This window comes from Peromyscus leucopus, chromosome 12, assembly GCF_004664715.2.
Source record: "Peromyscus leucopus breed LL Stock chromosome 12, UCI_PerLeu_2.1, whole genome shotgun sequence".
Lineage (NCBI taxonomy): Eukaryota > Metazoa > Chordata > Mammalia > Rodentia > Cricetidae > Peromyscus > Peromyscus leucopus.
Genome location: NC_051073.1, coordinates 2,271,914 through 2,299,871, shown reverse-complemented (window position 1 = coordinate 2,299,871; position 27,958 = coordinate 2,271,914). Strand labels below are relative to the sequence as shown.

The following is a 27,958-nucleotide window of genomic DNA, read 5'->3' as shown; positions in this document are numbered from 1 at the left end:
CTGGTAGAGAAAGCAAGATTGGCCACTCATAAAGGGATCTGTTGTGTGACAGTGCACTGGATTGTTTAAAAACAACCCTCTAGAAGACTTTAAACAGGGAGGCGCTCTTCCTTTAAATGGCCATTGCGGCTCTTTCAGTCTTCGCAACTCTTGTTTGTCCAAAGCCCCCCTGGATAAGGTGGCATTTTCTGGGCTTTCCCCTCGGCTCCTGACTCTTGCTTCTTTTCCACAGTCCCCCCCTCCCCCGTTTCCCCAGGCCCCGCCTCCTCTGCCCTAGGCATCTCTCCATAGGTCTGTGATTGGTGCGCTCTCGAGCTCCAGTCTGGCCTTTTACGGACTGTTGTCAGGCCTTTAAAGTGATAAGGGAAAGGGTCCAGGAGCTGCTTTTATCAGCCAATCATTTCGCTGACATCCCTAACGGAGGGGGAAACCCAGGATGCCTCTCCGTTACTCTTCAGCCTCTTGGTTGGAGGGGAGGGCCGGGAGCAGAGCCTTGGAACAGCCGCCAGCACCGAGCTGGCACCTGCTCCTTCGGCGTCACTGCGGGATTTGTCTAGCGACTTCCCTCGCAGGGGTGTGTTAGGGGGAGTCCTCTTTCCGACTGTCGAAATGGTCATCAAAGTGTTTGTTGCCACATCTTCTGGGTCCATAGCGGTAGGTGTCTGGGGCTCTGTGGGCTTTCTTCCAATGTGATTTTCCGGATAACTCTTTGTCGGAGGCAGAAGGAGTAGTGGGTACGTCCAGAACTTCGGTCTTGAGTTCTGGTTTTGTTTTTGCGTGAGTCAACTGCGCACCGCAGTGAGCCTGAGCGCCCTTCGCCTTTTGCAATTTGTCTTCACCGTATTGGAAAAAGTGTGCGAGGCGTGTAATCTGGCAGGTGGGCGTGAAAGGTGGCTGGAGGGAGGAGCGTTCCATGTCTGTGTTTAACCTGTGCTTTGTGTCCTGTTCGAAGTGCGGTGTGGCATTATTCACCAGCCTTTGGCTTTTGAGCGCTTTACCATTCATTCTGAAGGTGTAAACTAAAACTTGAAAAAAGACGACAGGTAGGGAGAGATGAATTGGATCGCCAAAACGACCTCAGGGCATAATTCCTCCTATATTCGAAATAGCTGGAAGCATAAAGTTAGTGGGTGTGATGTTAGTATTTGTGGAAAGTGATGTCACAACGACAATGGCCAGCCCGTCTGCGGCCACAGTTTTAAATGCTCTCGGAATCGAGGGCGCCCAGAGTGTGAGGTGAAAGCCCAATTGCGTACCATGGCTTTGCCTGGATTTCTCGAGACCACCCACCTCCTGATTCTGGCGTTGGTAGACCCACTTGCCAGAGAAATAAGGGCACCCCAGGGACTCAGTTCTCCTAGGAATGAAGCAGGGGCTGGCTCCAGGCTGGAATTTAGTTTCTGTCTCGGCTGAGGTTTTGGCTAGTGTTTTAGCAGAAGAAAAGTTTGTTAATCATGAGAGTCAGAGACCAGAGAGGGGGCTGTTTCCTTTTATAGCTACTTCCTAGAGGGTCTCAGGTTGCAGCTGGAATTCTGACGGTCACTCAGCAGAGATGTTTCCAGGTCCTGGCTGGGTACCAGCCCCAACCACAGCTTGCTGAAGGGCTCCACTCCCAGCCCTGAACACTCAGGAGGGTTTCTAGAGAGGGTGTGAGCAGAGAAGGAAAGAGTTTGGCAGTCTCACCTGCCCATCCATGATGGTTTCTGTGGTTCTACTCATTCTGTAGGACGCAGGCTTGCGAGATAGACGACATACCGTGCTAATGACCTCAGACCCGGAACAGGAGAAAAAGAGGAGCCCACATCTCGAATGGAGAATTCCAAACACATAGACTGCAGATGTAAATCTTTCATGGCTGTTGATGACTGTGAACTTGGCTTGATAGATCTAAACAACGAGGCCATCTTTGTTTCTGCCGTGCTGGGTTTGAATCTGGGGCCTCACACATGCTATGTAAGCATGCTAACCTACCGACCGTTATGCTACATCCTGAGAGGGCATGTTTGGGTTTTTAGATTGAAAATATTTTTCAAGAATAATGGCTTTGGTGGGCCTTTTTTGGAGTGGGTTTTTTTTTTTTTTAAAGATTTAAAAAATAATTTATTTTTTTATTTTATGTGCATGGTATTTGGCCTGGATGTATGTCTGTGTGAGGGAATTAGACCTACTGGAACTTAAGTTACAGACGGTTGTGAGCTGCCACGTGGGTGCTAGGAATTGAACTTCGGTCCTCTGGAAGAGCAGCCAATTCTCCTAACCACCGAGCCACCTCCCCAGCCCCTGGAGTGGGTTTTAATGTTAGCGCTCATTTGTTTATTTAAAAATTTATGTGCATAGGTGTTTTGCCTACATCTATGCCTGTACACTACATGTATGCTTGGTGCCCGCAGAGGCCATAAGAGGCTTCAGATCCCCAGGACTGGATTACAGATGATTGTGAACTGCCATGTGGGTGCTGGAAATTGAACCCAGGTCCTCTGGGAGAGCAGCCAGTGTTTTCAACCCCCGAGCTGTTGCTCCTGCCCCACCTCTTACCTCTTCTGACTGCGTGGCTGTTTATATTTTTTGGACAACAGGAATACAGCCACAGACTTCTCTGGTTTGATTGCTGTCCTGCATTCTTGAAGCTTGGGGGTCTGTTTGGGCCTTCGAGAACGTGGAGGATCTTCCTTCACCTGGAATAGCTGAGTTGGTTGTGACTCCCCAGGCAAATGTCTCAGTGCCATCTGTCACGGTGTGACCTTGGAGGAGGTATTTCTCCTTGCTAAGCCTCAATTTCTTTGTCTGTAAAATGAGGATAAGAATAGTATTCACCTCATAGCTGGGTCATGAGGACTCCTGAGGTGCCACACTCGGGTGCCCAGCACTGTGCCAGGGCCTGACTAGGCTCTGGAAAGTTTTGTGATTATTAATTATAGTCACTGACAGCTGTTTGGTAATGTTAGTTAGCAAACTAACTTGTTTTTATTAGCCACCATTAATTGATATTGATGAGCATTATAGTTGTCATTATTATCAGTTACTGTGATTATTAGCAACTTTTTTTTTTAGTAGATCTACGGCTATGATCATTACATATTAGAACTGTCTAGAACCAAGGAAAAGGAAGTGCTCCTGTTTTATAGAGAGAACTCAACACCCCGCATCTGTACTGCCGGGTGTTCAGGAATGGGGAATTTCACCAACAGCTTCTTGACAGGAAACTGTGCAGCGGCCACTATGTTCCTGTGGCATGTGTGTGGGGCGGTCTGCAAAGATCCCTGGTTTAGAAAATAGCCAACAATCTCATTGACAGGAACTGGATACACGCTATGCATCGGTCCCATTTCCACCATTACATTTAAAGATCTGGACCACACAGTGCCGTGCTTGAGAGGACTTTGGCCTAAGGGGATGTGGGAAGCAGGAAAGGGTAGGTGTTTTATCATGTGGCCCTCTTCCTTTCTAGAAGGAAGTGTCACTGTGGTGGCGCATGGGGACAAAGAGGAGAGAGAGGGCAATCTTTACTGTTTTCAAGGTGTTCATGCCCTGCAGTGGCAACCTTTAAGACAGGGGATGGGGACTCCTAGGTTTCTCAGTCCCTTCTCCCACTAGATTGATGGTGTAAATGTGATAGGAAAAATGGGACTCTGCGTGTGTGTGTGTGTGTGTGTGTGTGTGTGTGTGTGTGTGTGTATGGTGTTTGAGCATGTGTGTGAATGTATTTATGTATCTGCACACACAGGCAGAGGCCAGAGGAGGATGTCCAGTGTGCTGCTCAATCATTACCTGCCTTATTCACTTGAGACAGGATCTCTCATGGAGCCTGGAACTAGGCTAGCAGCCTGCAAGCTGCAGAAACCACCCCACAGACTGTGGTTCTGTGTATGATGTGGCCACACCAGGCAGGTTCTTAGCTATAAACTCATGTCTCATCCACTGAGTGCTCTCTCCAGCCTGCCTCCCCCCATCCCCCCCTTCCCAAGAAAGAAAAAAGGTGAATTATTTCGGTTTGGGTGTCAGTCTTGGAAAACCCACCAATTCATTGGAAACGCATTGTTGTTACTTTAAAATAGAGAACACGAACCTGGCAAACCACACACAAGGGCACACACCTGTAATCCCTGCACTTAGGAGGCCAAAGCAGGAAGAGCATGCATTTGCAGCCAGTCTGGGCTATGTAGCTAGCTCTAGGACAGCCTGGACTGTGTAGTGAGATCCTGTCCCAAGCCACACCTCAACAGCGAAAACCCCACCTGTTGGCATGTCCAGCCTCACTGGGAAAGAACGGTGTGTGCTGGGTGCCCAGCGGTGCAGGTTATCAGGCTACCACAGAGTGTATTGCCACACGCCATCTTAGTTCTCACCCGCACCCCAGAGGAAGGCATCTTTGTCTCTACTTTGCAGAAGAGGCAATCAAAGCCCTCAGCCCTTGCTCGAGAGCACCCTTAGAGCTAGGGCATAAACCAAGGTCACCTGTGACTCCCATCTGGCAGGCTTCCCACTACAGTATGGTGACCTCAGCTGGAAGGTCTCCTCACTGTACCAGTCATTAGACAAGAGGTGTCAAGTGAAGGGCTCTGAGAGGCGTGGCTGTGGATTCTCAGACATGCTGGAGTGGCCAGCAGTGACTGGGCGACTTCAGGACAGAGACAAAGCTTGTTGTGGGCAAACGACACAGGATAGGGAAAGAGCTCTCTTGGCCTCCACTGAGGCCCCCAGGGCTTCAAACAGTGATCCGGCCCTCAGGGATCTCCAGGTCCTGCAGACTTGTCCCTTAGGACAGCCAGCCAGTGCGGCCTGTGAAGCAGAGGGCCTTTGGCATCCTGAGGATAGAGAGAGGACCTGGGGGAGACGTGGGGCGAGTCTGGAGGAGATCTGCTGGGTGCCATGTGCCTCGCTCTCCCTGCCGTACAGGGGAGGGGTCCTCTGAAGGCTGATGCTGTGTGTGTGGAGACCAGCTCAGGAGGCTGCCTGGAGCAGAGCAGCCCTTTGGGAGGAAGGTCTAATGAGAGTTCTTGAGCAAGGTCCCACCGGGGGAGGACGAGGTGGGTGAAGGTGCCCACCAGGGAGGAAGGGCAGCTGTCTCCTCCTTCCTCCTCTGGGCTTGACTTTCGTGCCTTTCCTTCTCTCAAGCTCCCAGGCCAGGCCTCCCTCACTTGTCCCAGTCAGTCTGAGGAGCCCGTTTTAAGTGGTCCTTGGTGAGTCCAAGGGCAAACAGATGTCTTCTGTTTCCTTTTTTTTAGGGGGGGCAGGTGCTGAGAACAGCACTTAGCATGGTGTCACGCCACCCGCTTGTGCCGGGACCGATGGCTCCATTGCCCCTCTGTCCGTCCTTTCTAACGGAGAGGTGCGAATGTATTGCTTTCTTTGTTTTAATGCTGCACACAGTTGTCTGCGCTGTATGGTGCAGCTAAAGAAAATGACGGATGCTGTATAAACGTCAGCAAAGCATGCCTCAGAAACAGCTACGACGTAATATTATATTATAGTAATGATTTTTTTTTTCCTGCTCTTCATCAGATTAGGAAAAAACAGCAGGAAGTGGTGGGCTTTTTGGAAGCCAATAAAATAGACTTTCAGGAACTGGACATAGCTGGCAATGAAGACAACAGGAAGTGGATGAGGGAGAACGTTCCTGGGGAGAGGAAGCCCCAGAATGGGATCCCTCTGCCTCCTCAGATCTTCAACGAAGAGCACTACTGTGGGGTGAGTATTCGGTGTTGTGGCAAGTTCTTCTGTACATTTATCAGAACTAACTTATTAATGAACATGTGTGGTTTTCATGTGCGTGTACCCATGCATCTGTGTGTGTGTGTGTGTGTGTGTCTGTGCAGGCCAGAGGTTGACACTGGGTGTCTTCTCCGATCACTTTCTGCTTTGGGTTTTTTTCTTTTTTGAGCAGGGTCTCTCACCGGATGTGGAGCTCACCGATTGGGCTAGGCTGGCAGGGTTGTAGGAGTTGGCCCGTCTCTGTCCCCTTCCCAGCACTAGGTTGACAGACACGCTGCTGTGCTCTGCCCTGGGCGCTGGGGACCTGACCTCCAGCCTCATGCTTGCGTGGCAGGCACTTTATCCACTGACCCATCTCGTCAGCCCGAGTTTGCCAGAAACTGTTTCAAGCAGAGTAGTTTTGAGACACTGTTTGTCAGGTCATGATCTCTTTGTTCTAGCCAACCAGCATTTAAGAGTGAGAGGATGGTGGACTCAGTCGCACATCAACTTAGAAGACTTGGGGGTTGTTTTAAATTCTGTGTTTTGAAGAAGTCACTTGCTTAAGCAAAATCTGCACTTTAGGTAGAAGGGATTGATTCTACTTAGCCTTGTGAAGTGCATACTCAGTGGATACGTGACACATTCTTTTTTTTTTTTTTTTTTTTTGAGACAGGGTTTCTCTGTGTAGCTTTGTGCCTTTCCTGGAACTCACTTGGTAGCCCAGGCTGGCCTCTAACTCACAGAGATCCGCCTGGCTCTGCCTCCCAAGTGCTGGGATTAAAGGCGTGCGCCACCACCGCCCGGTACGTGACACATTCTTAAAAATTGACCAGCAGACGTGTGGTCTTACATGAGATACAAGATGAATTTGTTCAGACTCACCCAGTTAGTTTAAATGTGTTCCAAGCATTTGATGATAGTGTCAATTTTATTTATATTTAAAAATTTTAAAATCACCTTTAAATTACTTGTGTGCCCGTGTGCATGTGCATGGGCGTGTGCAAACCATGGCATATGGGTGTGGAGGTCAGAGGAAATTTTTGGGAGTCAGTTCTCTTTTTCCCCCATAGGTTCTGGGTATTGAGCTCATGTTGTACGTGGCAGACTTAACTGAGCCAGTGTGCTGGCCTAGCAACTTTATGTGAAGGACTCCATAGTTTATTTCAGCAAAAAGCCACCTCCCTCAGAGTTTACAGGTTCTGCTAAAGAAAGCAAATTGCTGAAAGGAAACATTAAAAAGATCGGTGGGCTCTTGCCATGAGAAGTGGGGCATTCTTCCTATGGGGGAGAGGGTGCTGTCAAGCAGGGGTGTCTGGTGGCTGCTGCATCTGAGGTCCGGGCCCAGGGGCAGGACATGCAGTCATGACTTTGCTGTCTGTGCCTTTCATCTGAACCACCCTACTTCACGAACACCTGGGCTGACTCCTGCTGTTGCCACTTTCGGTGGCAAAGTTTCTCTGGACCGCATCCACAAGAGTTCATTCACCAGTCACCTGCAGCTGAGGTCATACTGTGGCTCAGCTGAACGCTTGGAACCAAGACCGTACAAGGCACACAGCCCAACATACTTACTACATTGTCTTGTGTGTGTGTGTGTGTGTGTGTGTGTGTGTGTTCTTGTGTGTGTGTGGCTGAATTTCAGAGAACAACCTTGGGTTTTGGTTCTCAAGCACCTTCCATCCTGCTTTCTTGAGATGGGGTCAAGGCATGGTCCTTGCCCGGGCTAAGCAGGCTGGGCAGCAGGTGCCAGGATGCACCTGTCTTGGCTTCCTTGGTGCTGAGGTCATAGATGTGCACTGCCATTCCTAGATTTCTTTCACATGGGCTCGGGAAGGAACTCAGGTCCTCAGGCTTGCAAGGCAAGCACGTCATTGGCTGACCAACATCTTCAGACTCACTGTCTGCTCCTTTATGCAAAAGCTTTTGAGCCTCTGATCCGAAGTATGAATTGTTGCTTGTTAGGGACTTGGGTTGCTTGCCTACAGCTGCTCTAACAAACGGCCACAAACTTTGAGGCTTAAAATATTTATTCTTTCACAGTTCCAGAGGCCATAATGATGCTGGTGCACGTTGGGACTTTTTGGAAATTCTTAAGGAGAACCTGTTTCATTCCTCTCTCCCAGTTGCTCAGGTTTGCCAGCGGTGCTTGGCTTGTAGAAGTATTCCAGATGTGGCCTCTGGGCTTCACCCTGTGTATACCAGCGTCTCTACAGGGCCTTCCTGTAAGAATAACAGCCATTTTAAAAGACTCGCTCTAACTTAGTACGGTCTTATCACAGCAGCTACAGCTGCAAATACCTTACTTCCAAATCAGGTCACTTTCTGGGGCTCTAGGTGGACAAGTGCTTATGTGGGAGGCACTTGAACCTAGCATGGGACTGCATGGATTTGCACAGCCAGATTAGCTTCTTGAGAGGCTTACTAAAAGTTCCGTGGGTGAGAGTGTGTTCAGTCTTGATGTGGTCAGCACATGCTGTGGGGGGCGTGTGGTCTATTTCAAGTCCCCTTGAATTTTACTTGGGGGCTTCACAGAATGTAGGAAGGATTTCCCCTGTGAAGAAAGTCTTCCATCCAGTGAGGTGGCTCAGTGGGTAAAGGCACCCACTACCAAGCCTGATGATCTGAGTACTCTCTCTGGATCCCACATGGTGGAAGAGGACTCCCAGAAGTTGTCTGTTGACTTCCATACATGAACTGTGGCATGCTCACCTCCCACAGCAAATAAGTGTAATCAAAATAATAAAAGAAAAGAGAATCCATTCTCCACCCTACTCCCACCTCTCCTATGTGTCTTACTAGACAAGAAGGCCAATGCAGGAGGGAGCTAGGGTGGCAAGGAATTTTGTTTTTATTTTTTCCATAAAAGGTTCTTTATAAAATAAAATAAATATATTTAGTTTTATTTTTGAAATTTATCTGTGTGTGCTTGCGTGTGTGTTGTTGTGTGTGTGTGTGTGTGTGTGTGTGTGTGTGTGTGTACCTATATGTGTATGAAGTATCTACAGAGGCCAGAAGAGAGCATTAGATCCCTTGGAGCTGGAATTGCAGGTGGTTGTGCTCCACCGGATGTGGACGCTGGGGACTGAATTCAAGTCATCTGCGAGAGCAGCAAACACTCTCGACAGCTGAGCCGTCTCTCCAGCACACCAGTTCCTTTCAATATTAGAAAAATTAGAAAAATTCATACTTGCACACACCAAAAGATTAAATGGTTTCAAAGAGTCTTCAGTGTAAATCTCTTTCATCCCAATTCCTGCCCACAGTATTTGTTTTTGTTTTTGTTTGTTCTGTTTTTTTCTTTTTTGGCTGTCCTAGAACTTGCTTTGTAGACCAGGCTGGCCTCAAACTCACAGAGACCTGCCTGTCTCTGCCTCCTGAGTCCTAGGATTAAAGGCGTGCGCCTCCACACCCCTACCTGGGAGGTCACAGGGCCTTTGCTGAGAAAGGCTCTGTACTTGGTCTAACTCTCTGCTGCTGTGTGTTAGTTTTTAGCCATGTCTAAACCAAGGGCCTGGTGGATCTACTTTGTTCTGGCCTCAAACATAAAGCAGGTGGTCCTGCGTGGAGGCGACCAGTGTTGATAACTTTTTGTTTGGAATGTTCTATGTGTACTTGTCTCTAAATGGGGCAAGGGCCAGGGCCAGAGAGTGACACCAGTTTCACTATAGCCTTTTCTATTGTTCTATTTTAAGAAACCATTTATCAACACAGCCTTGTGAAGCCCTTAAAGACATTAGGGTGGCTGAAGAGATGGCTCAGCCGTCAAAGCACTTGCTGTTCTTGCAAAGCACCTGGGTTCAGTTCCCAGAACCCACTTGGTAGCTACAACCAGCTGTAACCCCAGTGCCAGGGGATCTGATATCTTCTTTTGGCCCCTGCAGGTACCAGGTATGTACACAGTGTACAGACATACATACAGGCAAAGCACTCATGAAATAAAAACAAAATGTCATAAACTAAAGAGTCTGCCTGTGCTGGCTAATTTTATGTCAACTTGACACAGGCTAGAGTCATTTGGGAAGAGAGAACCTCAGTTAAGAAAATGCCCCATCAGACGGGCCCACGGGCAAACCTGTGATACATTTTCTTGGTTGATGACTGTTGTGAGTGGACCCAGCTCACTGTGGGTGGTGCCTAGGCAGGTAGGTGATCCTGGGTACTGTAGGAAAGCAGGCTGAGCAAGCCATGGAGAAAGAGCCAGTAAGTAGCACCCCTCCATGGTGTTAACTCCGGCCTTCAGGCTTCTGCCATGTCTGAGTTCCTGACCTGACTTTCCTCTAATGGACTGAAAGTGTAAACTGAAATAAACCCTTTCCTCTCCAAGTAGCTTTTGGTCAGGGCGTTTCATCACAGCAATAGAAACCCTAACTAAGATGCCGTATTCGTATCCTTCCCCGTGATTAGAATGCAGATTACAAAACTAGCCGTCATTCAGGTGTCCTCACTGTTCATGTGGCCTCTCAGCAGCAGGCCTGGGGGCAGGTGCAGCAGTGGATGTCTCTGCACCAGGAGCTGAGAGCTCCAGGTGTCTGGGAGTCCTGAGCATCTGCTGTGCAGAGCAGATGACGATGTCCTGAGAGCCATAGCAGACAAGAAAGGCAACAGCAGATGGAAAGCCAGGCACAGTCCAGACCAGGTTACCCGCCCAAGAGAGAATTCCTGTTAGAAGCAGTAGACATGTCTGCCAATGACAAGTTGAATCTGGCTGTGGCGACTGCCTGAGGATCAAGGCAGCCTAGGCTTGGGCACAACCAAAGAAGACATTAGCATCTTTATTAATATAGATGTGAATGTCCCTGGTATTCAAGGAAGTGGGAAAGGAAAGAATGCAAAACCAGTGGGTAGGGAAAAGGCTTCTCTACATCTTGTCCTTACAGGCACGGTGCACCTGTCCCTAATCACATTCCCCCCTGGGCCACCCCCCAGTCCTTCCTCTGTTTCCTGTGTGTGTGTGTGTGTGTGTGTGTGTGTGTGTGTGTTCTTGTTCTATGTAGGTACAATGACAATGCATGAAAACAAATGTAAAATTAATGACTTTTTTTTTTTTTTCTCGAGACAGGGTTTCTCTGTGTAGCTTTGCGCCTCTCCTGGAACTCACTTGGTAGCCCAGGCTGGCCTCGAACTCACAAAGATCCACCTGCCTCTGCCTCCCAAGTGCTGGGATTAAAGGCGTGCGCCACCACCGCCCAGCTAAATTAATGACTTTTTAAAAATAGCTTTGTGACTTAGTTATCAGTTGATAAAGCAGGCTGAGAGGATGTTTGTGCTTGATGACTGATAGATAAAGGGACTGGGCTCAGTACATATGCCAGCTCCCAAGTGTATAATGGTTTTAAATATTCTTTTTCTTTGCTTCAAGGATTTTGACTCTTTCTTCTCTGCAAAAGAAGAAAATATTATCTATTCATTCCTTGGTTTGGCTCCCCCTCCAGGGTCAAAGGTAAGCTGGAATGCCCTGTGTGCAGGGCAGACTATAATTAAAGAAGATAGAAACTGGCAGATACTAGTGCTTATCAGTGATGCTCTAAGTCAACATGATTTTCTTTCTTAAATTTACAGAATGCTTCATGAATTTACATGTTGTCCTTCTATGGGGCTCTGCTTATCTCTATACCATTTTAATGTTTGTGTGTATGTTGCTTCAGTACTGACACAATTTTAATATATTCTTCATTGAGGAATTGTATGCGGAGAGATAATACAAAGGTTTTTACCAGGCAAATTTTCAGTTATGCTTTCATCTTGTTCTTGTAAATTTTATAATATTTAAGAAACGTGAAGGCACTTAGGAAGCACAGGCAGGCAGATCTTTGAGTTCAAGGCCAGCTTGGTCTACAGAGAGAGTTCCAGGATAGCAAGGGCTATTACACAGAGAAATCCTGTCTTGAAACAATAACAACAAAACAAAACAAAACAAAAAACCACAAACAAACAAACAAACATGAAGGCTGGGGTGAATCTGCGGCTGCAGCTCAGTGTGATTGCCTATTAGGAGGCCTTGGGTTCAGTTTCAAGCATTGAAAAAAAGAATAGAAAAAGGGGAAGAAGGTGTAGTATTATTGTGTTATGCAAGTCCATTCGTGAGGTATATAAATGTAGGGAGCTACTTGTTTGACTGTGAAGTTATATTGTCATGAATGACTCCTCTAGCTCCTGTGTCATCATGAATGACTCCTCCTCTAGCTCCCGTGTTGTCATGAATGACTCCTCTAGCTCCTGTGTCATCATGAATGACTCCTCCTCTAGCTCCTGTGTCATCATGAATGACTCCTCCTCTAGCTCCTGTGTCATCATGAATGACTCCTCCTCTAGCTCCTGTGTTGTCATGAATGACTCCTCCTCTAGCTCCTGTGTTGTCATGAATGACTCCTCCTCTAGCTCCTGTGTCATCATGAATGACTCCTCCTCTGGCTCCTGTGTCATCATGAATGACTTCTCCTGTAGGGCCTGTGTTGTCATGAATGACTCCTCTAGCTCCTGTGTTGTCATGAATGACTCCTCCTCTAGCTCCTGTGTCATCATGAATGACTTCTCCTCTAGCTCTGTGTTGTCATGAATGACTTCTCCTCTAGCTCCTGTGTCATCATGAATGACTCTTCCTCTAGCTCCTGTGTTGTCATGAATGACTTCTCCTCTAGGTCCTGTGTTGTCATGAATGACTCTTCCTCTAGCTCCTGTGTCATCATGAATGACTCCTCTAGCTCCTGTGTTGTCATGAATGACTCCTCCTCTAGCTCCTGTGTTGTCATGAATGACTCCTCTAGCTCCTGTGTCATCATGAATGACTTCTCCTCTAGCTCCTGTGTTGTCACAAATGACTTCTCATCTGGCTCCTGAAAGTTAACTTTGTAAATGATATCTGCTCTCAGTTTAGTAATTTCTACTTAACATGAATTTGCTTTTTGTTCTGATGAGAAGGGGAAAGAAAGTGAGATCTAGAATCAAGCACAGTATAGATTCCATTAGCGCTTCTCCTTAGTGTTGACTCCTCTTTGATTGTGTATAACCAATGCATGTGATGACGGAGCTCAGACATGACTTTGTAGTCTAATGTGGACATCTGCTTCACTCTCTACACTGACCACTGAATTCCTTGCTGTGACCAAGTTCTTGTATGCCACACTCTACCGACACAAGTGCACACCGTGTAATTCACTTATTTTTAAAAGTTAATTTGCTTGGGCCTGGAGAGATGGTTCAGTGGTTAGCAACACTGTTTGCTCTTGCACTAGTCCTGGGGACATGAGACGCAGATGGTTGTGAGCCACCGTGTGGGTGCTGGAAATTGAACGGCATCCTCTGCAAGAGCAGCGAGGGCTCCTAACTGCTGAGCCATCTCTTCACTTCACCCGTAAGAGTCTTATATGTTTTATTTTGGCAAGTACCAATGGACAGTATCCAATTATATATGCAGTTGGCGTTCTTCCCTAATTAGCAGAGATAAAAATCGTTACAGTGTTACAGCACCACATTGTAGAAAATCCCTGGAGTGTGGTTGTGCCACATCAGTATTGGTGCCTCCCAGTGGGAACAGTGCTCAGGAGGTCACCTCATGACATCCTAATCATCCAGACAGGCACATCAACCTCGAGACCTCCTGTCATGGATTTTCTTTTAGGACACATCTGTTTAATGAATAAGACACAATTGACATTTCAAGGATTTGTTTTGAAACAAGTTCCCACTATGTGGTGTAGTAGAATATTTTAAGGTGTGTTATTTTTGTTTATGTTGCATTTGTTGAACTCTGTGAAGCTGTGTTACTGTGCCTGTCTAAAATACCTGTTGGTCTAATAAAGAACTGGCCAAATAGCAAGGCAGGAGAAAGGATAGGTGTGGCTGGCAGGCAGAGAGAATATATAGAAGGAGAAAACTGGAGGAGAGACCTGAGAGCTAGCAGCCAGAGAAGGAGGAGACACCAGAGCCAGCCACCCAGCTACACAACCAGCCAGCCACGGAGTAAGAGTGAGATTTGCTGAAGCAGCTAGGCGGTGGTAGAGCACATCTTTAATCCCAGCACTCGGAGCAGAGCCAGGCGGATCTCTGTGAGTTCGAGGCCAGCCTGGTCTACAGAGCGAGATCCAGGACAGGCACTAAAACTGCACAGAGAAACCCTGTCTTGAAAAAACAACAACAACAACAACAACAAAAACAAAAAGATTTACAGAAGTAAGAGAACAGGAAAAGCCCAGAGGCTAAAGGTAGGTGGGATAATTTAAAGTTAAGGAAAGCTAGCTAGAAATTAAGCCAAGCTAAGGCTCAGCATTCATAATTAAAAATAGGTCTGTGTGTGATTTATTTGGGAGCTGGGTGGAGAGCCCCCAAAAAAGAGCAACCCCCCCAAACAACAGTGTACATTAATTAGGTTGACTTTAAACTTTTGATTCTCTACTTGAAGTGGCTCCAGTGCTGACATAATGTGATTTACAGCCCAAAGAAACTTATGATGACAAGTTTTGACATCATTTCTGTGATAGTGATCCACATGTAACAAATGTCAAAAATATTTAAATAAGTGCCAGTCATCTAAGGGACTGACCACACTACCAAGTTCAAGTGCTTTTGAGTGAAAGGCATATGAGAGGGAGGATCAGAAGACGTAGAGAAACACGGATAGAGGACTATTGAAGAAAGGACTCTGAGGCCGGGCGGTGGTGGTGCACGCCTTTAATCCCAGCACTCGGGAGGCAGAGCCAGGCGGATCTCTGTGAGTTCGAGGCCAGCCTGGGCTACCAAGTGAGTTCCAGGAAAGGCGCAAAGCTACACAGAGAAACCCTGTCTCGAAAAACCAAAAAAAAAAAAAAAAAAAAAAAAAAAAAAAAAAAAATTCTTAGGAGTTGGAGAGATGGCTCAGAAGTTAAGAGCACTGACTTTTCTTCCAGAGGTCCTGAGTTCAATTCCCAACAACCACATGGTGGCTCACAACCATCTGTAATGAGATCTGGTGCCCTCTTCTGGTGTGCAGTTATACATGCTGTATACATAATAAATAAATAAATCTAAAAAAAAAAAAAAAAAAAAAAAAAGAAAGGACTCTGAGCTTATAGAATTGTTCTAGAATTTTCTCGTTTGAAACTAGTTGAGCAAGAAAGACAATGGACCCCACTGAGCATCCCATTGTAGCTCTTGCCAGAGAGAAGCATATTAACAAGAAATAAAAGACAAAGGAATGTGCGGAGGCCAGGCTCAGACATGAGAGATCTGCTGTGTGTAGCAGGAGTTCTAGGATGGGCGAAGGACCTGGGAAGGGCGTTGATACTGGTGGAGACTGCAGAGGGGCTTCCGGCTGGAGATGCTGCACATGCTTTCTCTACACAGCCTCTTCTCAGGAGTGCAGGAAAGCCAGACGCTAGGAAAAGTCCCAGAAAAGATGGACATAAAAAGGGTTGGTCTGAGGAAGGAGACCAAACACCTGCCCATAAAAATAGGAACATAACAAATTCTTCCAGTAGCTAGCATGTATCAGAGTGGAGTTAGCTATATAGCAAATATTAAAGATTGATCATCATATGAGAGTGACCACAGAGTGTAGATGTAACCAACCATCCTATTAAATAAGAAACATAGAACCAATGTAAAAGAGAAAGCTGAGAGGTCAGAGCTCAGAGCTAAAACCTTACCCTTCCTCCTGCGGTGGTCCTACCTCTCCGAAAGAGACCTATTTCCTGTCTGTTTGTCTTTATATAGTCTTTCTGTTCTGCCTTCTCATTGGTTGTAAACCCAAACACGTGACTGCCTCATCACTATCTGTATGTACAGCCCCCAGGTCTTAAAGGTGTATGTCTCCAATGCTGGCTGTATCCCTTGAACACACAGAGATCTATGCTCTGATTACAAGTGCTGGATTGCGGCCACCACTGCCACACTCTTGCTATGGCTCTAATAGCTCTGACCCCTGGGCAATTTTATTTATTAACATACAATCAAAATCACATTTCAGTACAATTAGAATACCACCTTACAGAGGGTGTGTTTGAAGAGTGTTTGCCATGAAGATAACCTGATGTTTTAGAAAGCTGGGGACCATGTCCTAAGTTAAGACCGTCATGTGGGGGTGCTGGGTGGCTCTGCCCTAAGCTTGTGTTAAGATGCTTTCTGCTTTTATGCTCTTACAATTATTTTAATTTTATTTTAAGTGTATGGGTATTTTGCCTGCCTATATGTTGGTATTTAAAGTCCACACCTGGTGGCTGCAGAGTTCAGAAGAGGCCATTGGGTCCCTGGAATTGGAGTTATGGATGGCTATGGGCTGCCATGAGTGTGCTGGAAACTGAACCCAGGTGCTCTGCAGGAGCAGCCAGTGTTCATAACCACTGAGCCAGCTCCCCAGCCACAGCTTTTGTGTTCTTGTTACTGCTGTGTGGGTGGCAGCGACTTTGTCCCTGTGTGGGCCCCACTGTGGCTGTGAACAAAGTGAAGGCCAAAGATAAGAATAATCCAGTTAGTTAAGACACTGAAATGTGAGTCATTGTCCTGAAGCGAATTTTCAAGTGTTTTCAACTATATGTTATAGGTAACAAAGTCTGAGGAAGCGTCTTCCCTTCCCAATGGAGACGTAGCAGGAGAGGCAGAGGGCGCTGCAGAGGTAAGGGCTGGTGCTGCCAGTGTCCTCTGGGGGCTGCATGGGTCTAACATTTCTTTGTTTTCTTGTCTACCTGTGTATCTCTCTGTGTGTGTATCTATCATCTATTCATCTATCATCTATCAATCACTTATATCTATCTATCTATCTATCTATCTATCTATCTATCTATCTATCTATCTATCTATCAATCATCTATCTATCTATCTATCTATCTATCTATCTATCTATCATCCAGTTTACCTGTTTATATCTGTCTACCTTATTCATTTATAACCATCCATCTATGCATCTGTCACATTCACCAGCCTTAAATGGGTGATTCAACATCCTCAGTAGTTTATGGCTGCAGCATGTATATGTATGTATGTATGTATGTACTCTATCTATCTATCTATCTATCTATCTATCTATCTATCTATCTATCTATCTATCACCAATCAATGTACCTCTGTATCTATGGCTGCAGGTAGTCTATTAGAAGTTTGGGGTTAGGGGAGCTTGCATCAGCATCTAGATGACCTTGTGTAGAGGTCTCTTCTAGCTTTCCTTACATGCCATGACTGAAATGGGAAAGCCACAGCTGGTGTGGCTTGCTTTTTCCTCGGGAGCTTACTGAAGGTCAGTGATACTTTGAGTTTCTTTTCTAAACAGGGCACAGAGAAGGCCGAGGAAAGTGGAGACAGCGAGGCACACAAAGAGGACAAGGAAGACACTGGCGACCTTCCTGAATCCCAGAGAAGAATGTGAGTGCTTGCTCTGTTCACAGCTCTGTTCACAGCAGTTCTGGTGCCCTTGTCCGTTACTGAAATCTTGGGAGGTCCCAGGGATTGCGCTGCCTTCACAGCTGTGAGAAAGAAAGTGGACGTGGAGAGCACAGCTGTGAGGAACCAGCTGTGTTCATCCCCGTTTTAACTGCTGTGGATCAGGTTCTGAGAGGGCCAGAAGGAGGACCCTGCACCAGGCTTGGTGGGAAACCGAGCAGGCTTCAGCAATCCATCACTAACCGGGTATAAGTCACATTCACGGTCTTGCTCGGACACGGGCACTTACTCCTTGACTTGAGTGATGACTGACTCCTATGAGCAGCTGCCCGTGAACCTCCTGCGGAAAAGAGCCAGGGCGTTCCAGTGTTAGCGAAGCGAGAGTGGGACCTTGAGGACCCAAGTCCAGCACTGGGAAGGGAACTCACTGAGTTCAGGAGACAGACAGGTCCCAGCGAGTCTGAGGTGTGCATGGGACCTGCTCCTAAAGAGGTTTGCCCTTCAGGGACAGCAAGATGTGGGGATTCTATCAGCACCAAGAGCAATGGGTGTGGGGACTACTTAAGGAATTGCGGGAAGGTGGCTGACAAGGCCTTGGGGTGGCATTGGCTGCCCAGGAGCCTTGTGGGTTGGGATGGGCTACAAGCCTTGGCTGAGCCTCCCCATGGGCGAGTGTCAGTGGGAACATTATGAGAACATCATAAGATGGTGGAAACATCGCAACTGGCTCATGTTTGTCTTGCCTTTTATCAAGGTAAAGTTATCTTACGGAAAGGGCCAATGGTTTTGAGTTGTGTTGTTACCAGCTGCCGCTCTTCATCTGAAAATCTCGAAGCCCCGGGGTTGGTGACATGTGGTTGAAGTCTCACCACCATGGTTCTTCCCCAAAAGTGACTTTGTAAAGGCCAGGTGGATGCAGCTCCAAAAAGCTTGCAGGCTTAAGGCTGACCTAGGGCCACAGACCAGGGGACACCAGCAGTGCTCCCTCCAGCCAGTTCTAGGGCTAGCTGCCCTTTCGGGTCACTTGGCAGGCCTCAGCATCCCCATCACCATCCATGCCTGACACTCGTCACCACTGACACCTGCCCGTGGTTCTGTCCCAGTGCCATGCCAGTGGCCCAAGTCTTGGCTAAGTTCCCAACAAAAAATAGCTGCTGTGGAAGGTCTAAGATATCTCATTTCCCGTGTTTGCTCCTGGTGGCTCCTGGGGAGGACTGACTGTACTGTAACATCATCCGGGTTGTGTGACGCTCCCGCTGCTGGTTCACACCCTGTCTGCAGTCCTGCGAGCACCCGACTTCACTGACCCAGCGACGGCAGCCTTCTTCATGAAGACTTTGTCTATGTAATTATTTTCTAACCATAAAAATGAGTTCAAGCATTGCGTGTAGTTGGCTTTTTAACAGCTGCCTACTTCAGATATTGTCTAGTTCTGTGAGCTTAGGTTGGAAAACTTTTGAAATTAATATATTGTACCTCAGCTTAAGAAGGATTGGAAGCAGGAGTGGCATTTGATAAATATATTAAATTCATACTTCATCCGTTGATGGAGCCACTGCCCCCTGTCAGGCAGACCTCAGTGACTAGGAGGGAGTAATGGGAAGGTATTACCCTGATGGGGAGCCTGTGTTGTGAGTGCTAGGGATGACAATATCCAGGGCCCTTTGAAGTTACTTTAGAGGCTATTTATTGTGGTGATATATTGTGTACCCTAATACATTTTCCTGAAAATCAGAGAACAGAACAAGCCACTAAGTTAAACATAGAAGCCAGGCAGTGGTGGCACACACCTTTAATCCTAGCACTCAGGAGGCAGGGATCCATCTGGAGTTCAAAGACACCATGGACCATATGAGATTGACTCAGTCTAGGAGAGAAAGAGAGCCAGGCAGTGGCGGCACACACCTTTAATCCCAGCACTAGGAAAGTTGAGGCAGGGAATGATATGGGTGGGTAGAGAAAGGTATATAAGGCATGAGGAGACAGGAACTAAAGTCTTTCTGCTGAGGAAGGCTTTTCAGGCTGAGAGTCCTAGAAGTAAGAGGTGGCTTGTTCCTTTGTCTCTGATCTTTCAGCATTTACCCCAATATCAAACATTTTATTAAAAGACCATTTAGAAATTTGTATTACAATTTATAATTATTATTATTATTTATTATTTGTTTTTTCAAGATAGGATTTCTTTGTGTAGCCCTTGCTGTCCTGGATCTCACTCTGTAGCCCAGGCTGGCCTCAAATTCACAGATCCACCTACCTCTGCCTTCTGAGTGCTGGGATTAAAAGCATGGGCCACCACTGCATGGCTTTAGAGACTATTTCTTTTCTTTTTTTTTTTTGGAGCTGAGGATCGAACCCAGGGCCTTGCGCTTGCTAGGCAAGTGCTCTGCCACTGAGCTAAATCCCCAACCTTTAGAGACTATTTCTATAAGAGCTTTTAGCAGATGACTTTCTCTGTTGAGTATATATTGCAAGAAATTAAGGTCATTTTGAGTGTTGATAAGGAGTGCTAGGTCCCTCTTCTGTTACTGACGGTTACCTAAGGTTGAGACCAGCAGTTCCTGGGGTGAAACCTCTCCTACTGTCCGCCAAGCTGCTCTATGGTTGCCCCGTTTTTAATGATTCCTTGTTTCACTTGGATACTAAAAGTACTTGGATGTAAGAAAATGTAAAACTCTAGAGAATTGATAGCTCTGTGCTATTTATGATGATGTTTAATCTGATGACATGGAGATAAGAAGGAAGTGAAAGTTCTTCCAGAGGCAGAGTAGGCAGCGGGTTTCATGTGTCCCTGCTTCCAGCCATTTACTTGTGTTTGTTGAATTTACAGCTTGGTTACACCAGCGGCAGGATCCTAGAGATCCTGAAAACAAACAATGGACAGATAACACCCACAGGGAGCATGCAGAACAGTCAGAGAGATGGACAGTGATGGCTGTGGGAGCCGATCTGAGGGCCTGTGACTCAGCCTTCTGTGTTAGGAAATGTCTTCTCTGTAAACCTGATTTTGAGTGGCTGCTGATGTGAGAGAATTTCATGGGATTCAGTTTCGCTGAAGTAAGGAGTGAGGCAGAAGGAAGCCAGAGGGTTAGGCAGGGGCCAGATGGCTTTCAGCCACTGTTTTAAATGATAAAGGAGATGTTCCAGGTTAAGTAGAAAGGAGATGAGAAGAATTACCCTTCAGGAGAGAGGAGAATCTTTGATGTAGGGAACACAGGGAATTTCTGGTTCTTACAGGTTTCTGGGGTGGGTTGGAGGGGTAGAAGATTCCATAGCACTCGGTCCAGCCTATGGGCGGGGAGCCATAGGCAAGAGGGGTTAAACAAGAGAATATAGTCATCCTGGGGTCTGGGCATCAGGGAGATGGACTTGCCTCAGCTGCAAGAGGGAGAGACTGCAAGTCCATGGCTAGTGTTGCTTGTAGCTCCAAGTGAAGGGAGACAGGCTGTAGGGTGATGGCTTGATATGTTCAAGGTGGCCGCATCTGGGTCTCTAAAGTGGCAGTGTCTTCTAAGGTCTGTAGCTTAACAGCCATTTCAAGGCCATGAATACGAATGAGAGCAAATGGAGGAGGACCCAGGAGGAGCTGGAGAGAAGGGGAATGATGTAATTATAATCTCAGAAGTTATTATCGTTGTGCCTTGGTGCGTAGACGAGGGTTCGAGGACTACCCTGTGGAATTAGTTCTCCACCTTTATGTGCGATATGGGGCTTGAACTCAGGACATGAGGCTTGCACAGCAAGCCCTTAGTCACTGAGCCATCTCGCTGGCCTCTGACTTTTATGAACTGTTTTGTAGCCTCAGTAGAGGCATACTTACAAAGGCAGAAAAGACATTTTTATTTTGGTTGAAAAACTCAATTGCTTGCGTCTCTGATCCGAATGTTGTTAGATCCTCACAGCTTTGCTGTCTGCACACCTTCTGGATAAGTAATGTCCTGCTCATTCAGTGAGCTTCTGCTTTATTATCGTTTGTTTGCCTTAGAAAGTCAACCTAAATCTTACTCCATTTTTTTTCTTTATGGACCCAAGGAAGAAGAGGGAGAAGAGGGAGAGAGAACAGAAGAGGTAGGGTCTGCCATCTTTAACTGTCGGTTTGATCAACTTAGCGAAGACGTTTGTCGGTGACACCAGTGTTGTTTTTGTTATACACCTCTCATTTGTGTGTGTGTGAGCGTGTGTGTGTGTGTGTGTGTGTGTGTGTGTGAGTATGTGTGTGTGTGTGTGTGGTGTGTGTGAGTGTGTGTGTGTGTGTGTGAGTGTGTGTGTGTGTGAGTGTGTGTGTATGTGTGTGTGAGAGTGTGTGTGTGAGTAGAGATGTGTGTGTGTGTGTGTGTGTGTGAGAGTGTGTGTGTGTGTGTGTGTGTGTGTGAGTGTGTGTGTGTGTGTGTGTGTGTGTGTGTGTGAGTGTGTGTGTGTGAGTGTGTGTGTGTGAGTATGTGTGTGTGAGTAGTGTGTGTGTGTGTGAGTGTGTGTGTGAGTGTGTGTGTGTGTGTGTGTGTGTGAGTATGTGTGTGTGTGAATATGTGTGTGTGTGTGAGTGTGTGTGTTGTGTGTGTGTGAGTGTGTGTTGTTTGTGTGTTGTTGTGTGTTGTTGTGAATATGTGTGTGTGTGTGTGAGTGTGTGTGTGTGAGTGTGAGCGCATGTGCGTGTGGCAGCTGGAGGTCACTGTCACGTCTTCTCCAGCCACTCTCGTGTGGCGGGCGTCTTTGTGAGCCCTCAGCATCTCACTCCCATTGTGTCTGTGGCTCTTATGCTTCTCGGTAACGATGTGATTTTGTAAAAACTAGACAGAAGGGGTAACAGAGGAAGGAGCAGAGGGAGAGGCCGAGGAAGAGGAAGCTGAGGAAGAAGCAGAAGGAGAAGACTCGTAGGCGGTCCAGGCCAGTTCTTCCACTTTTCCCAGGTAGGTGCTGAGTTCTGGGGCTGAGCGTCTGGTCCCCGTGCGGGCCTGTGCGATCTCTCACGAGGTGTGAGAAGCATGAACACACATCTCTCCCGGCAGCTCTCTGCACTGCAGGGCTTCAGACTACCACAGCCATGACTTGGCACTGGGGCATGATGGGAAAAGGAGCATTCTGAGCGAGGAGGGTTATCGTGCATACATTTCCTCCTCTACATGGCCTTTATTTAAGAGCTGGCACAGAGGCAGCTTTGGCCTGTCCATGGCGTGAATGCTCTTCATCACTGATGCTGGCAGCAAACCTAGTCTGGAAGTCCTGGAGCTAGCTATCGTTTCCTGAAAGACAGTTACTGCTGTGCTACATGTCATCTTAAGTGCTGGATAGTCTGTTCTCGCTTATCGATATGAACCGAACACTCGTGTGGACGTACTGCGGACAATGAAACATTTGGGAAGGTTTTGCTTCCTTGTGGTTTTAAATGTCTGTTAGTGATAAGACAGTAACTATGTAATTCTCTACAGGTGGGTAGGTACCATGTGGTTGTAATAGGATAATCACGGTATACAGTAATAGGGATATTAAAGACATGGTGGGATCCTTAGATATCATAGGCTAAGTGGAAACCCTACAGATCACTTTGTGCTGTGAAAGCAACTGGTTTCACAAGACACAAGGACAGCGCATTTGCAAAAGCCAGGCTGCTACTCCTGTTGTCCTGGAGATGGCATCTCCGGCAGTGGATCTTTGGGAACTTCCACACAGTTTTTCTGTCACAACTTTAAAACAAAAACAAAAACAAAAACAAAAAAACCAACCAAACAAAAAAACCTAAAAAGTGTTCTAGTCTCCTTCCTGTTACATGAATCCTATGGTCTTATAATAAAAACCCAGAGCCAGATATCGGGAGAATGCTGAAAGATCAGAGAGACAAACAAGTCACAGCCACTTCTCACCTGTCTACTCCACGGAATCCTCTGACTGAGTGAATGCCTCTGAGTCCTCAGCCGAAAGGTCTCTAGTTCCCGTCTCCTCATGTCTTTCCCTGCCCAGCCATTTCACTTCCTAACTCAACCTTCCTAGTGCTGGGAATAAAGGTGTGTGCTTCCCAAATACTGGGGTTAAAGGTGTGTGCCACCACTGCCTGGCTCTCTTTCTCTCCTAGACTGGATCAATCTCATGTAGCCCAGTGTGGCCTTGAACTCAGAGAGATCCAGACAGATAAGGCGTGTGCCACCACTGTCTGGCCTCTATGTTTAATCTAGTGGCTGCCTCTGTCCTCTGATCTTCAGGCAAATTTTATTAGAGTACAACAAAATATCACCACACCTTCCTGTCTATATCATACCTGTACTAAAAAACAAAACAAAACAAAACAAAACACGAGTCAGACTCTGGGATATAGCTGTGAGAGCCGCTGACAAGGATGTAATGAGGGATACGTACTTGGTCACACAGTAGGCCATCAGCGAAGGTCTGTGATAAGACTTGGTGCCCAACTAGAGAAGGTGCACGGAGGTTTCATGTAGAGATGGAAAAAGAATTCCTCAGAGCCCCAAGGGATGCTATGTACAGAAGAGGGGGAGAGAGCAGAGAGCTAGGGTCTGCCATCTTCAACCACTGGTCTAATGAGCTCAGTGAAAACACTTGTTGGTGAGAACAGTGCAGCTTTTGCTACATCCCCCCTCTGTGTGTGTGTGTGTGTGTGTGTGTGTGTGTGTGTGTGTACAGTGTAGACATTCTTCTTCAACATTTTCATGGACAAGAAGCTGATATCAAGACAGTTAATATGGCCAGGTGGTGGTGGCCCACTGGGATTAAAGATCCCAGCACTTGGGAGGCAGAGACAGGTGGATCTCTGTGAGTTTGAGGCCGGCCTGGTCTACAGATCCAGTTCCAGGACAGCCAGAGCTACACAGAGAAAAAAAAGAAAGAAAGATGGTTAATATGTTTTCTTGGAGCTGGTAGGAATGTTTGTCATGGTTTGTTATTAGATGATAAAAGTATGATGTTCTGTTTTTATTACAAAGTGGATGTGGGCCACACCTTGATGTTTCCACACCACTTTCTCTTATGTTAACACACAGACCTCTTCTTTAAGGTCAGCTGTCTGTTCTTTGGTAATGATTCCACTGCTAAGGAATTTAAGAAAGAGAAAATGGGCAGTTTTATGAAATTTCATCTGAAGAACTGGGGAAAAAATACAAAAGTGATGGTATTTATCATCGAACCAGCAGCAAAGCAAATGTTACAGAGCCACAGCCTCCCGGGTACCGTGCAAATCCACTGATACTCTACTTGCAGAGTTCCTTAAAAACTATGCAGTTTTAATACGATGATCACGAAAATACTGAATGTGAAACGGCACAGTGGAGAGAGAAGCCTTAGTGTCTGGATGGTGTCCAGGTCAAACTCCAAAGTTAAAATTAAAATGAAAGAACAGCGTGGGGCTGTGGCGGAGCTTTTTGTCTGTTCCTCGGGGGTGCTAGCTTGAAACTCAGCCCATCCTCGTCTGTTAAGTACCTGGAGTGAGGGTGTGAACCAGGCAGCATCTGCTGCTGCACCCTTGGCTCTCACTGATCCAGTGACTCCAGGTGTGTCAAGGTGTGAACCAGGCAGCATCTGCTGCTGCACCCTTGGCTCCCTCTGATCCAGTGACTTCAGGTGTGTCAAGGTGTGAACCAGGCAGCATCTGCTGCTGCACCCTTGGCTCTCTCTGATACAGTGACTTCAGGTGTGCCCCAGTTTGCGGCAGCATCAGTCTCTGGGAACCACTCAGCTTCCAGAGGCAAACCTGTCTCAGTGCCTAGGGAGTTCATCCTCACTCAGTTTGAAAACATGATCTGCTGGTGAACATGGCAGTGAGCAGAACTGTGAAGACAGTCTCCTGTCCAGTTTAGAGTCGGAATCCAAACTGGTGCTTGGGGCTGAGGATAGTGTGCACTGTTCGCATTCTGTTTTCTTGATGTTTGTTTTTGGTCTCTCTCTGTCACACTTGCTGGCTCGAGCCTCCCTATTTATACCAGGCTGGCCTAGAACTCATGAACTCACAGAGATCCTTCTGCTTCTGCCTCCTAAAGGCCGTGATTAAAGGCATGTGCCACGATGCCCAGCATAGTGTTCAGATTCTGAATTCTACCTCCTGAGGCTGGAGAGATGGCTCAGTGTGGTAGAGCGTTTGCTGCTCTTGCAGAGGTCCGAGTTTGGTTCCCAGCACCCACACTGCCTGCAACTGCAGCTCCAAGGGATCTGATGCCCTCTTCTGGAATCCATGGGCACCCTCATATGTATACCACAAACACGCACACACTCACACACACATAAAAATTAAATAAATGAATAAATAAACACATGCTACTTCCCAGTGCTTGCCACTTAACACTGCCTCCTAATGTAACCTTGCACTGTTGAAATTCCCTCTTAGGGACTCGGTTGTAGATGTAACCTCTCGGCTTTCCATGAACAAATAGCGGGGAAGCTAATCAGAGGGCCTGCCTCGCTTCCGGTGTTTGCGATACGTCAGCTCTGACTTGGTTTTCATAAAAGAAACTTATTTTCTCTTCTCTGCTCTGGGACCAGAAATGGTAAACTGTGGTCATGCCTTCCCGGATTGTGCGTTGAATATCAAAGGCTGCAGTAAACTCCTGTCTTTAACAGCCTTCTCCGATATTTCCTTTCTTTTAGAACAGCCGAGCCACAAGGCCACATTTCAACTCTCTCCACTAACTTGACGAAATCTTTGGCTCGAAGCCTCAGCACACCTGGGTTCACCGAGGACTTGTGCCCTCCGATGCAGTTAGGTGTATTTGGGTACCACTTCACTGTGTCGACGTGAAGCTGAATGTGAAGAGTGCACATACTGTGCCTACAATTCTTGGTCTTTGCTTTAATTTTGTTTCTTTTGCTACACACAAGTAGACCTTCCATTAATACTGTGCGAGCGGGATCTTACTGTGACGCAACAGGAGTATTTCTCTGTGTACTGCTTGTTTTAGGCTTGGCTTTCAAAACAAAATACTCCCCAGAGAGCAGTCATAAATAAAGATTGATAGCAAGAATCTATCTGGTCTTTTTTTTCCCCCTTTCCCTCTTTGCCTCATGTCTTTTTATTTTTTCCCTCATGTCTTTGCCTCTTTGTGGACTTGAACTTGCTCTGTCTGTTCAGACTAAGTCCTGTGTACTCTGAGGTAGTTTGTTTTTGTTGGACTATTGACTCAGGGTTTCAAATGGCACTGACTGTCTTGTGTCACATCTTGAGTTACACGGAGTGCCACGTACCCCGTCTGTGGAGGCTGACTGACTGTAACACTGCCCCATCCACATGCAGGGATGCGGCTGGGACAGGATGTCTGCAGCCTCGCAGCCTGCACGTTACCTCTGAGGGTCAGCAACAGCCACTGCAGTCATCTGGCTGTGTTCCTGGGTGGGGTGGGAGGTGTGGGGGTGGGGGGTAGGGGTGTAGTTTGGATTGTCTGACTGTGCCCTGGGTAGGTTGGACAGCATCCCTCTGCTTACCTGTCCCTGTTACTTTATCAGAGACATTTTTCTTCCCCGTGACATTCGGTGGCTTCTCCCTTCTTCTCCCATCCTGTGCAGTGCTCACTGCCTCTGTCTTCAGGGGTGGTGGTGGTGGTACCCTGTCTTTCCTATGCCGTCCCTTCCTGTCACAATCCCTGTGTCAGCATCCCATGGTCGTGGGATACTTTCCCTGTGCTGTTTAGCAATGTATTGTGTGGTTACAGCAGTCATGGGGAGCCCAGAAACTCTGGAAAAGAGCTCTTTTCTTGTTTCCTTGGTAACAAAAAGAGACATTTTGAAGAGACGTAAAGTTGTTCTTTCCCAAATCATTGAAGTAGCTTCCTTTAAAAACATTTCTCCCTTTGCTAAAAGTAAGGAAAAGACCGGTGAAGTGGAAACTCAGTTGATTAAAGTTAATTCCTCTTCTTCTTCTTCTTTTTACCTCATTGCACTGAATTATATGCCAGTAGCATTTTAAAAAGCAACAACTCCCTGTACTTCTTGCTGGTGCCGAGGGCTGACTTTTGTCACAGATTTCTACGTGGGAGTGGAGGCAGGAGTGAACCCTCCTCCCAGCAAGGGGTCATGTCCTGAGGAACAGTGGCTCAGGACGACCTCTTGCCTCCATGTGCACTTGTGTACCCCCAGTAACTCAAAATTCCACATTAAAACAAAAACCTCCAGACCCCTCTCAAGAAATTGACTAATTTTATGGTAATCCGATGTGACTAGAAGATTAAAGAGTTTGATTAGTCTAAAGAAGGCCTGAGTGTTCAAGTAAGATTTGTAATTAGAAAATCAACGACACAGAAGCTTGAGTTAATTTTTTCAGCCTCTTTCACCCTCTGCCCATTATTTTGTCCACCTGGAGAGATGTCCCCGATCCTTCGGTTCAAGAATCTACCTCACGCACTAAGGAGAGTCTGTCCTTGTGTTCCAGATTAATGTGAGAACAGGAAGAGAATGAGATGTTCTGTCTGCAAAGCATCTTGGGGAATCTTTGTGAACATTTTCTCAGAATCCTCCAATCATTAAACCCCTGCCAACACGGGAAGCGGGCCAAGCTGTAAATAATAGAGAACGGCCATTAGGTGGCGACAAAAGACAAGCCTCTTGGTCCAGTGTCGCAGCCCAAGGGCCTGCTGCCTGCTGGTCCACGGCAGGGCCGGCGGGATGAAATCCGTGGTGTCCATCAACCAGGAGGAAGACAGCAGACAAAATTAAAAAACCTCCACACCAATTTGTGAGCTAACGAGCACATCATTTGCAATGCTTTTATCTAAGATAATTGTTTTGCACAAGATGTTGTGCAGGTCTAAAATGAATATATGTGTGCATATGAATGTATTCTATGTAGACACACATATATCATAAAATAATCAGCTTCATGATGGCATTTTCATACACACGTATCATGCATTTTTTTTTTTTGCTACTGTTCACCCCTTATTGGAACTGGTTCCCATATGAATTCTCAAATAATTTTTTTCTTTAAATGTGT

General features: G+C 46.7%; 1 protein-coding gene across 1 annotated transcript; it reads left to right on the top strand.

Moving 5' to 3' along the window:
* Window positions 1–509: 509 nt before the first annotated feature.
* On the top strand, window positions 510–25,999 carry LOC114700356 (SH3 domain-binding glutamic acid-rich protein-like). The gene is given in 9 exon segments (XM_028879932.1): window positions 510–654; window positions 5,503–5,688; window positions 11,054–11,134; window positions 16,208–16,279; window positions 16,931–17,026; window positions 20,599–20,643; window positions 21,070–21,105; window positions 21,829–21,944; window positions 25,624–25,999. Coding segments are annotated over 8 exon segments (645 nt in total). The 5' UTR covers window positions 510–609; the 3' UTR covers window positions 21,913–21,944; window positions 25,624–25,999.
* Window positions 26,000–27,958: the final 1,959 nt, after the last annotated feature.